Source organism: Porites lutea, chromosome 3, assembly GCF_958299795.1.
Source record: "Porites lutea chromosome 3, jaPorLute2.1, whole genome shotgun sequence".
NCBI lineage: Eukaryota > Metazoa > Cnidaria > Anthozoa > Scleractinia > Poritidae > Porites > Porites lutea.
Window position 1 is genome coordinate 48,951,893 of NC_133203.1, and position 11,973 is coordinate 48,963,865.

Genomic DNA, 11,973 nt, shown 5'->3' on the forward strand with positions numbered 1-11,973 from the left:
ACGGGTGTGAAAGCAGGGAAAAACGCCCTGGGGACCAGGCTGGTGTGAAAAATGACATTTTTTGGACTGAAATAGCGTCAAGATTTGGAGAACCGGACGGACCACTCTCACCTAGAATTCCCATATATTTTTGCCATACTGCTACATTACAGTGAACCATGACCCGCGTCTACATTTTTTGAAGTCTGGCGGAAAAGGTTCTTTTATTTCGAGGTAGTTAATGGTAATTTAGGCTAAGTAGGTTCTTAATTCTGATGAAGGAGATATAGTTGATGACTACCAGAAATAAAAGAAACTTGAGTTTGGTCCTTTAATATACACTGAGTATTATTCGGAACTGCATAATGACTCCTTCATGCAAGGTCCTTGAGGACAATTAGCATGTAATCTCTTAGTTTGATAAAGCTGTTTTCTTTGTAGGAATGGCGGTACGTAATGACTTCTATTTGTAAGTATAATCACCGTTTGGTTCAGTATTTTGTTGTAATACTCACGAAGTCAAATTCCTTGGTTAAAATGTTTATCATAATTTATCTGTAAGCTATATATAAGAACTCGGCTTGGCTGAACAGCCTCTTATATTTTTGGGTAGATTAAGTGCCAAATTACGTACATACATCTAGCCGGATTGAAAACGTTACCGCCAAACTTTTCCGTCCAAAAGTTTTTTTTTTCGTCCAAAAACCACCCTCAAGAAAAGTTTAAGGTCATCTCGCCACCAAGAAGTCTACTAGCAACCACATAGTAACTCTGTAATGACACTGTTTACTTACATGGGATTGTTACTTCTTCCTCAAGCCCAAATATATGTTTATCGATTCTAATTGACATCTTCGCGTCGAAATCCTCTTCGTTAGAAGCTTTATTTTTTTTGGTGAATAACTGCTTCTTTTTTAAAGCGACCTTAAGGTGTTTCGATACAGTTTTTCAGAGGCCATACCGATATTTTTCAATCGCCTTAAAAGTAGTTTTTACCTTGTCCGATCGCTATAAAATTTTCACCAGTAATTGGCTATGGATTGAAATTTGTGAAAATGTAGTTTTAAGTAAAATCGATATTACTATGACAACAGTAAACAAAAAACTTTGAAATTGATAAAAGCCGAATTTTGTGTGATCTAGACCTGCTGCTGAAAGTCCAACTCTAGGAACTTAAAGTTTGGTGTTTAGCAAACAATCTCCGTAAGAAGTAAAAAATTCTGTATGTTTGAATTCGAATAAAATGAAAATATATTTCAAACCTTAAATTTTCAATAGCCGTGATAGGTTATGTAATAAAAACGTTATAAATGACTCAAATTATTCTTACGTAGCGTACGAATGATGCTTAATATCATGTTTTGATACTAGGAAATTTTGGTGTACTTTCGTTCATGCGATCTTGAAAACTAACCCATTTTCTCACCATCTGTATAAGTGCAACTTCATTCAGAATTTGGACTTTTAGCGCTTTCTTGTATATCTCCAAAACGACTCGAACGAATTTTTTTCAAATCTATTCACATAATCTTCATAATGTATATAGAGATGTCCGAAAGTCTCATTAAGATTGATTCACTACAACACCTTGAAATTTCAAGACAAACCTGTCCTACCAACCGGTCAAAAATCTGCGTTACAACATTCACTGTTTTGACGTTATGCTAATTTTTCCAGAATAATGCGCACTATACATACCTCCATGACTAGTACATCTTAGTTTGAATTTATCGCATCTTTTGAATGTAAAATATTGGCAATACTCACACTGAAATGTACTAGTCATGGATATATGTATTGTCCGCATTAATTTGTAAAAATTACCATAACGTCAAAACTGTGAATGTTGGAGCGCAGATTTTTGACCGGTTCGTCGGATAGGTTTGTCTTGAAATTTCAAGGTGTTACAGTGAATCAATCTTAATGAAAGTTTCGGACATTTTTATATACATTATGAAGATTATGTGAAGAGATTTTGAAAAAATTCGTTCGAGTCGTTTCGGAGAAATACAAGAAAGCGCTAAAAGTCCAAATTCTGAATGAAGTTGCACTTATACAGATGGTGAGAAAACAGGTTAGATTTCAATATCGCATGAACGAAAGTACACCAAAATTTCCTAGCATCAAAACATGATATTAAGCATCATTCGTACGCTACGTAAGAATAATTTGAGTCATTTATAACGTTTTTATTACATAACCTATCACGGCTATTGAAAATTTAAGGTTTGAAATATATTTTCGTTTTATTCGAATTCAAACATACAGAATTTTTTACTTCTTACGGAGATTGTTTGCTAAACACCAAACTTTAAGTTCCTAGTGTTGGATTTTCAGTAGCAGGTCTAGATCACACAAAATTCGGCTTTTATCAATTTCAAAGTTTTTTGTTTATTGTTGTCATAGTAATATCGATTTTACTTAAAACTACATTTTCACAAATTTCAATCCATAGCCAATTACTGGTGAAAATTTTATAGCGATCGGACAAGGAAAAAACTACTTTTAAGGCGATTGAAAAATATCGGTATGGCCTTTGAAAAACTGTATCGAAACACCTTCATACGGCTTATTTTCATCGCTCGAGAGGTGCGGGGATTTGTTTAAAATCCAACTGCCTTTCTTGTGAAAGTTGGTTTATATTGTCACTTGAACCTTACCTCCTTAAATTTCATTGTTAATTTAAAATGAAAGAATTATTTTTAGACTTTGTCCTTTCGATAGGTATTCAGTACGATGTGGCGATTTCGTTGGTGGCGAGGTGCCCGGCCGCATAGCAAAAGAACTCCGAGTGAGCGCGAGACGGTCAAACAGCTTTGGAACACAATTGTCACTAAAATAACAATAATTCACGTTCAATGCGATAAAAACTATAACTTTAAGCAGCCTTTCACGTTCTGTGGGGCCTCTCTCCTTATATGGAAACCGGTCGTTTTCATACAAACTCCTTTCAGTGAAACTACACAACCCTGACTGATTTCATTCACTTCAAGTATATATGAGTTTTGGCATGGAAACGAAAAACATTTCGAGCATGTTCTTTGTTTTTAAGCCAAGTACATGAAACCTTTTACACCTCGACTCAAACAACTTGTGTCGATCGCGAAACGATTTTGTATCGAAACCTGACCGTTGACTAACCCCATGGCCATTCAAGCATTCAGAACGTCATTGATACGGGAACGACAGGCTCTTCTGCGCCGTCCGAAACGTACTTCCTTGTCACGGCGAATTGGAGTGTGGTCATTTGCAGTTTCAAATGGCAAACCACGATGAGAGAACTTAAGACGGAATCCACCAGAAAATTGAGTAATTTCAATTTTCAGTGGACAAAATCCTTGTACCAGAATAATTTAAACAACATCGCATTCTTCCCCCCCCCCCCCTCCCCGCCTCTTTCATTTTTTGGCGTTCGTTTCATTTCTCGCGCGGTCAAAACCGAAAATCCCGTTCCTCGGTCTTTTTTTGCTCCGAAACTAAACGGAAACGCTTGCTACGCAGGCTAGATTTAAATCCTCTCTTTATCATCTCTTCTCGCCACAGCTGCAATAACATAAACGAACCATTTGTGAGCTACACACGTAAACACGAACTGAACGCTTTTCCCTTTTAATAAGAACTGACATTTCCAAATTTGTATTTGTAAATGTATTTATTACTCCAATAAAAAAAAATTGTCCAAAATCACGTTTCACTGACGCCAAAAAACTCCACTTTCGGTTTCATTCAGTTTCCTAAAAGCTTATGGAAATATATCCCTCGCGAAACATTAACTTACCGTTCCTAAAAGTTAAAAAAAAAAATTAAACCCACAAGACACCGATCTTTGACTTTTTTGGCTACAGTTTCGTCTCCCTTATCTTACGGGGCAAAGAGACAAACCCCACGCGAGCCAAAAATAGGCTTTCTTTCTTTCTCAGATAAACTTACCTCGGGTGCCAGAGGCTTTTCATGCGCGGTTTCCAAAAAGAAGCCCGCTCGTGTCTTCGGCCTTCGTCTGGCCTTCGGCCAACGGACGAGTCGGCCGCGCCGACGAAGCTCCTCGTCGCACGCGAGAAAAAAAACCTCTGGTACCCAGGGTAAGATAAACTATGTAAACAACTACAGCTTATCTCGAGATATCTCAAACAACTTCGCAAGCAGCAAACTGCAACTTAACGACATCCCAGAGCGTCGCAAAACCTTAATACTTCGCGCACCGCCTCTCTCGCCATTCGAACTCATTTCGGTGTCACTTATACGTATACGTCAAAAACTCAAAACAAGAGAAGTCACGAACTCCTGCATTAAAGCTATTTTTCACATTTCAAATGACCTTTAGTCGTAGTCGCGCAATCGTTAGAGCGGCTCAACTGATCTGACGAGTTACACGTGAGTTGGTTCAAACCCTGGCATATAAATAATAATAATCATTTCTACTCTATTTATTCCTCATAATTATTTCTTTCGCTGAAAGAATACATCAAACAGCTCGAAAATACCTCGAACTAATGCCGAAGCAACTTCGGGACATTCGGATGTCCCGAAGTTGCAACTTTGGAACATTCCTGAGCTGCACGATCCTTATGACTTCGCGCTCCGCCGAAGTAATTATCTGCAACGTTTGCATAACTTGGCCCTCTGTCAGCCGTGTAAACGTTCATGCTATAGCTAGCTTTTTTTTATATCCTGAAGGATTTTAGAAGCGAAAAATGAGGAACAAATAAACACACGTGCCTATACCAAAGCGTATACCAAGAAACACCGCGGCAAAACGCATTGCGCATGAGCACAAAATTTAACATCCGGTCAGCTTTTTATTTCCGGTCTAGTATATAAACCAATTGAGTAAGCATAACATTGCCGCCGCGCTAAGTTTGAAAGCAAAAAGGGAGAAACAGACAAAAAAGGGGGCAAAAAAAATCACTTCATTCGAAAGCTTATGTATTTTTCTAGTGTCAAACTTTTGCACCACATGGTTATCTGTTTGCACCAACGGTGAAAATGATGTTTGAAGTTTGCAGTTCGCGAGCGCTCGACAAGACGAAGTTGTTTTTACTGGCTTTCTTGAATGCTACTGGTTTGGCATAAGTTGATTTGGGAGAAGGCGATAACTAAGAAAAGAATGGCAATACTTATGAAAGAAACCAAAAAAAAGCCGTCATCATTATCATTCACACTAGAACCAGGAAATAAAATTTTAGTCCGTTCAACAATTTTTTTATTATCAGAGAAAACAACAACTCAAAACAAAAGATGTGCGGGATTTAATAACAACCTCGACTTCGATGACTGCAGTCACGAACACCCGGAGCTTTCAGTGCTGGGAAACTAAACATGCCTATAAATGACTTTCATTCAAGAAAATGCCTATTTAATTCTTTTACATGGTTGTTCTTTGGTTGTTCTTTGGTCAGTGAAGACTTCAATAATTTCAGACTGTGCGGCTCGGCTGCATCTCATGCAAACACGAAACTTTCAGCTGCTAAATACAAGGCATGAAAATTTCGACTTCTAAAAGCCATCGAACCAGCTTTCTCTATCTGATTCTGAGAATGAAAAAAATAAATAGAGTTGTCAACTTGCTGCCAACCTCAACAGTATAATTAAGCTTACGTTTCATGGCAATCAACTCAGAAGAGTTTCGTTTCAAAACACGGTAAAACTCACTGGTAAATAAAAGTACAAAGCGATTGTGTGTTGCTGTTTTCCAAATAAATCTCGAATCGGCTTTAAGGCATGAAGACTGAGAAACTGAAGAACTGAAAATTAGAACTACAATACACAAGCTTGCAATGATAGCTTTTTATGTCTTAGTTTCAGCCAGGTTAAGTGAAAAATAACAGTCAAAACCTTTGTTTTCGTGAATGAAAATCAGTTTACCTGACGCTCTAGCCAAAATTACACGCTGAGTTATTATCATCTTACCTTTTCTGAATCTAATCGACTAATTGTTTCAGTGATCTGTGCCTGGTTATCCATAAAAGCAATTTCAATAACAACAAAATAGTCAAAAACACGAGCAGCATGAAGCAGAACAACTGAACCACAAGCTGCACATAGAATGAAGCCGAGCGCGCGGGGGAGACTTTGATCTGACTGGAAAGTGTGACTGAAAAAGAGACCGGAAATGCTCAACCTGGCGCATGCGTAGACGTTTTGCCGCGGTGTTATACCAAGAAGTCTACCAAGAAAAGAACACATCTGGCAGACAGGGCTGAATAACGTACTACGCATGTCCGTGACATCACTTGTTTACAGCTTGTTTACTTGTCTAGCCCGTGCGCGAAACACTCGGGCAAAGTGGAATTCTTGCATCTGAAACCATTTTATCTTCGACCATCTAAACTCATATTTGTGAATGCCAAAGAAGGAGAAGTTCTACGAATACGTTAGAAATGCAACTCATGGAAAGAAATGTTACGTAATCCAGGGATCAAGGAAAATGTTTTTGACCGTCCCGGCGAAGGTTTTTCATTGTTTTGATGCAGATCGTCAGTAAGTTTGCAGAAAGATGACTGAGAAATTAAAAAAGAGCAATGCTGGAGTTTGGGCGACTTTTCTTCGATGGTACATAAACGATTTACCTAAACATTACTTTATTCTGGTTAGGGAGGAGCAAATCTTTGAAATGTAGGCCGAGCGATAGCAGTTGTTGACCGTTTCTTGGTGGCAAGAAAGCCGGCTTTGAGCGCGATGATACCATCAGACACAAGAAGTCATGAAAGTCATAAACTTAGTTACAAATCTTAGTGCGATGAAAGAAGCTTTTTCGTACCTCTAGCCGGCTTAGAGGCGCTGGTCGAGCTGTAGAATCAGTATTTATTTAGTTAAGTTTGTTTAAAATTTAATTTGCACCTTTAAGCTTATTAATGAATAAACTTTTAAAGTTTAAAGCTGTTGAAGTTTTGAGAAACAATCACAAGTTGGCTCAGCTCTATGTGAGTTTTCGTATTAACTATAGGTTTTCCATTTATGACAGGATTGAATGAAGCAGAAGAATCAAGGAATGAAGATCTAGACCTCGAAGAGAAAAATAAATGAAAGTTCTTCTCCCTGTAATGAAGCTTTTTAGAGAACTTCAAGTCATTGATACTATTGATACTTTTACCAGCAAGCATCGACTGTATTACTTACGCATTTACTCTTTTCAACATTAATTTTGCCTGTTGTCATATACAAAAATTTATAATAGCTCTTTTGAGCTGAGCTAAGAATGAGTCATAAAGGGAAACAAGTTTGGAAGAAAGAACTTGATTGAATTCGAAACCTCAGTGATTGTTTTGTGTTCTTACAGTTTTTATAGTGAAACCAAACGAGATATAACAAGAGAAATAACTAAAAGACCATCATTCAAGGAAAAACGAAGATAAATAAAATGTACCTTTTAATGCTGACACTGATATGATGTCCGGACGATTTCTTAGAACTGATAACATATTGACAGTCTGTACTTTCATTTCTGTTTACGCTTGAGAATGTACACATTCGAATGAACTGTTTTCGGCTTCGTCCGTGCATCTTCTTTTGTTCATGGCAAAAAACGGAAGAAAAATTGCGAAGGTGGAAACGAGAATTCAATAAAGTATGAGATAATCTACCTTTAGTTTAAATGGGAGCCTTGAATATTCAGAATCCACCTTAATAATCGCCAAAATGTGAGGATGTTTTGAAAATCCCTTTGAAAAGGATACTAGGTTACATCCCAGACCTCTCCCCTTTTTGCACATGCGCAGACGTTGTTCAGCTCTGTCTCCATCTGGCAACTCTTTATTTCACCTTCTTACATCATCTTTATCACGTGACCACTATTACCCAAAATAGCTTTCGCCTTCACTTCCGGGATTCCCCCAATCGAGATCGCCCAATAAATTTCTGCATCAAGGAAGCAACATCAGTTTAAAGAAATGGCAGAGTGTATGCAAGAAACTGAGAGCAATGTGGAGGATAAAAGAGACGACAACTCGACAGAGTTCACACCGATACCTTCAGAGTCTGAGTTTTCCGCTGTAATTTTTAACAGTGTTCCGCGGTGCTACCCTCCTGACAGAGAGATAGAATGTCGCTACACTATTAAGAATTCTGTCAAACCCCACTCTCGGGACTGGATTGGGCTTTTCAAAGTTGGTTGGCAGTCCTCACGGGAATATTACACCTACGAATGGTCGCCAATGCTCGAGGTTCAAAATGGAGAGCAGGGTAAAGCAATTCGTAATAGAGTCTTACTCCGTGAAAGGTATTTGCCTAAGGAAGATGACGAGTTTTACCAGTTCTGTTATGTTACTAGTGCTGGTGATGTGAGAGGAGCTAGCGTTCCTTTCCAGATTAAAACCAAACCAGTGGAGCAGGAAGATTTGGAATGTTGCGAAGTTGAAGATGACGACGGATCGTCAATAATGCTCGTTAAAAACAAAACAGCGATGCTTGAAGAAGCACTTGCCCGAGCGCTGGAAGAGAATGCTGTATTGAAAGCATCGAAAGAAACGATAGAAGTCGATTTGTCTAATGCTAATGAAAAGATTATCGGACTCGAGTCTCAAAAGGTTGAATTAACAACTGCGGTAAAAGTTGGAAAGAAGAGATTGGCCCAGCTAGAGTCGGTTGTAGCACAGAAAAACCAGTTGTTGGAAGAAGAAAAAAGCAGACGTAAGCAAGTCGAAAATAGGGCGAATAATTTGATGACTCTGCAAGAAAATTCAGATAGGCGCATTGAGGAACAACTTGAACAGACCTCTGAAGTTGAGAAAAACAAGGAGAAGTTAGTTGTTGAGAGAAAGCAATATTTGGACACCATGACCGCTGATAGACAGATGATTGACAAGCAGCAGAATGAGATAAAAGCTAAGGAAGACGAGTTCAACTCGCTGAAAAATCGATTTATAGAGTTCAGAACCAAAGCTAGGGCTGAATCTGATGATTTTGCCGAAAAACTGGAAAAGTTAACTACTGCAAATGGGAAATTACAAGAACAGCTTGCTCAAAGCATAGCAGAAAATAGCATTCTCAAAAGAAACTTGGAGGAAGAGTCAGAGCGACTTACTAAGAAGGTCAGAGAAGCTCATTTGGAGCTCAGGAACAAAGATCAAGAAGTTCAGAAATTGCAGCAAGAAATTTCTAACTACTATGACTGCATTGTTACAGACTTGGAGAATTCCAAAGACAAAATTTTGAAGGATGCATCGCGCGAGGCAGAGTTGTATGGTAAGAAAATTGAAAAACTCCCAAATGAAGGTAAAGAGAAACAAGAGCTGGCATATCAGCTAGAGCAGGAACTGGAAAATGTCAAAATTCAGCTGAACCAGGAGAGGGGAAGGACAACTGCTCTGGAAGAAGATTACGAGCCAGTAATCAGAGCACTGCAGGACCAACTGGATGCAGCGAAAGCTTTGAACTAATCTTTGTGTTCTCAGTCAGATCATAGCTTAGCTAGTCTTCAAGGTCAAATACAGAAACAGCTAGAAACGAACATGGAAATGGCTTAATGGAGAAAGTATGGTGTCTCAGAAAAATGGTGAGATTAATCAGGTATCATTTCAACAAAGCTAAAATATTGTGTTTATTTCATGAAACCCTATGAAAGGAGTCAGCTGAATTTTTACAAACTATGCATTTGTCAAGGATTCTCAGAATGATAATTTTTAAGGAAGTCTCTCAAGTTGTAGTCCAAAAACTGACGACAAGAATGTCTATGTTAATATTGACTTTACCATCATCAGGAATTTGACAGCTTTGGGTTAATGTTTTAAAATAGGAAAGTGATGTCGATAGTTGTAGGAGTTGGCTCATCAAAAAAATCTTGCCCCTCATAAGCTGGAATACATATACAACATGTGTGTATGACATGACTGTCTATTGACATGTTCCCTGCTTGGCATTCTTTGATCAGAATGTAATGTTTGTCAGTTGTTGGAGGAAGGGTAAAGTTTTTCCACAATGACGTGTGCATGATTCTTCAGTTTTTGTCCCATGATGATGTCATAGTCACTATTTGTACTCATTCATGGTGATTATTTCAGTAGAAACATGCCTTAATGACTTGTACCTTCAATCCCATACTATTTCATGTACACGTCTGGTCATGAAAATATATATGTTTAGGTTAATGTGGAATTGATTATCAGCTACGTATACTCTCTAATTCAAATTGCTAGAAAAATTTTCGGACACATTTTCAGACTTACAAATTTAGGATCATGCCACTGTTAAACTATTAAAATTGATGTTTGTCCCGGGCTGCATTAATAGAAATGTATACTAGTAATTAAAAAGAATTAATATTTCTGTTTTGGAACAAGGACAGAGAAAGTACCTGTGACAGAGCTTTTCAAGTTTGGGTTTAGTAAATAATGCACTTCCTTAAATTTTAAGTAAAATCACTGGAGTTGAGAAAGGACAAAGAGTAAACAGAGATTAAATCCGTTAGTTACAGCTCACTAACTTAGCCCAGCTCTCAAACAAGTTGAACTTCACTTCCTTGTTATGAATTATTATTATCATTCGTTACGACATTGAAACAGTGAAACCTCTATTATTAAGTGTACCCCCAATTAAGTGGGACACCCTCCATTGAGGTGTCTGAACACAGTTGTGGCAGTTTATGAGTATGTGTCATTTGCCAAATCGTGGCAAGAGAAAGGTTGCAGCTCACAAGCTGAAACTTGGCAAGTGAAAAAATACACTGATGAAAAATTTTCATTGACAGCTAAAATTTGATGTTTTTGTAGTTTCCATGGCAACATGAACGATTGAATACAACCTTAAAATTTCACTTTTGCTTAGTTTACATAAAAGTCGCTCATTAGATTTTCCTGTAAACTTGCACACAGCTTACTATAATATTATTAATCATTACCATTTGAAACTTATTTGACCAAATTTTAACAGACAGGATTTTAGATAATCAATGATATAATGTAACTGTAATTATTAAATGTGTCACAAAATTTGTCTGTTCAACTTCCACTTTAAAGTTCTCATTATTTAAAATACCATAAAAGTAAAAACTTTCCAAGTATCACAAAATTTTAATGAGTAGATTTTGAGAAATCGTCTTCTGTGTACCATTGCTTTTTCGCCGCCATGTTTGTTTGTCTAATTTAAAACACACGTCGTCACGCTAGTTACCGCTGACTGCCCGCAAAACTGTGTTCAGCCACCTTAAGTGGACTCTAAGCCGGGTCCTGAAATTAACATCTTATATTTCCATTTATAACAAACCCCTATTCAGCAGACACCTGTTTAAGCGGACTCGGACACTAAAATAAATTGTATTTAAGGCTAATGTCTATTGTTTCCAACCTCTATTATTAAGCGGACACCAGAATGAATTGACAAGGGTAGTATTGGATTACGTCCTTGAAATATGTACTGTAGTCAATTGTAAATAAAGATAAATCAATACATTTAGCTGTCAATAAACTGTAGATTAGACCGATATCCAGCCGTATGATTGTCATCCTCAATCAAAGTTCACCTTATAGTCTTACACAAAGTACAGCACAGCTTCTTTAGTTTCCTTGACAACACGGAACCTTGTCACAGTACAGAGTAACCATTGAACGTTTGAAAATCGTTACAAGCATTTTGTAATTTTTACAAACCTCTATTAAGTGGAGAACCTATATTAAGCGGACACTTGGGAAGGTCCCGAAGGTGTCCGCTTAATAGAGGTTTCACTGTATATCTTTTCCCTAGAATATGTTCACCCAAGAAAATAGTTTTTTTCTTACATCAAAATGATTTATTACTACATTATTTCAGTTAACTATAATAACAAGTTTTGTAGTCTGTCTTCAGATTAACTTCTAGTTACATAAAGGCCCGTGAATTTTCAATCTTGGACTCCTTGTTGTTTGAACTGGGACTCAGTGGTTCTGGACTGGGACTCATGATTTTTTGCTAGATGAGTCCAAGGACTCACCATATACTATTTGTAACAAAATCACTGAATGAATAGGGCACTCAAGTACATATCCGAAGAGAACACTCAGGATGCAAGCCCCAGGTAGACACCAC

General features: G+C 37.7%; 1 protein-coding gene across 1 annotated transcript; it reads left to right on the forward strand.

Moving 5' to 3' along the window:
• Nucleotides 1–7,806: 7,806 nt before the first annotated feature.
• Nucleotides 7,807–11,792, forward strand: LOC140931327 (calcium-binding and coiled-coil domain-containing protein 2-like). Its single transcript, XM_073381114.1, has one exon. It carries the CDS (start codon nt 7,866–7,868, stop codon nt 9,351–9,353), a length of 1,488 nt encoding a protein of 495 aa, XP_073237215.1. The 5' UTR covers nt 7,807–7,865; the 3' UTR covers nt 9,354–11,792.
• Nucleotides 11,793–11,973: the final 181 nt, after the last annotated feature.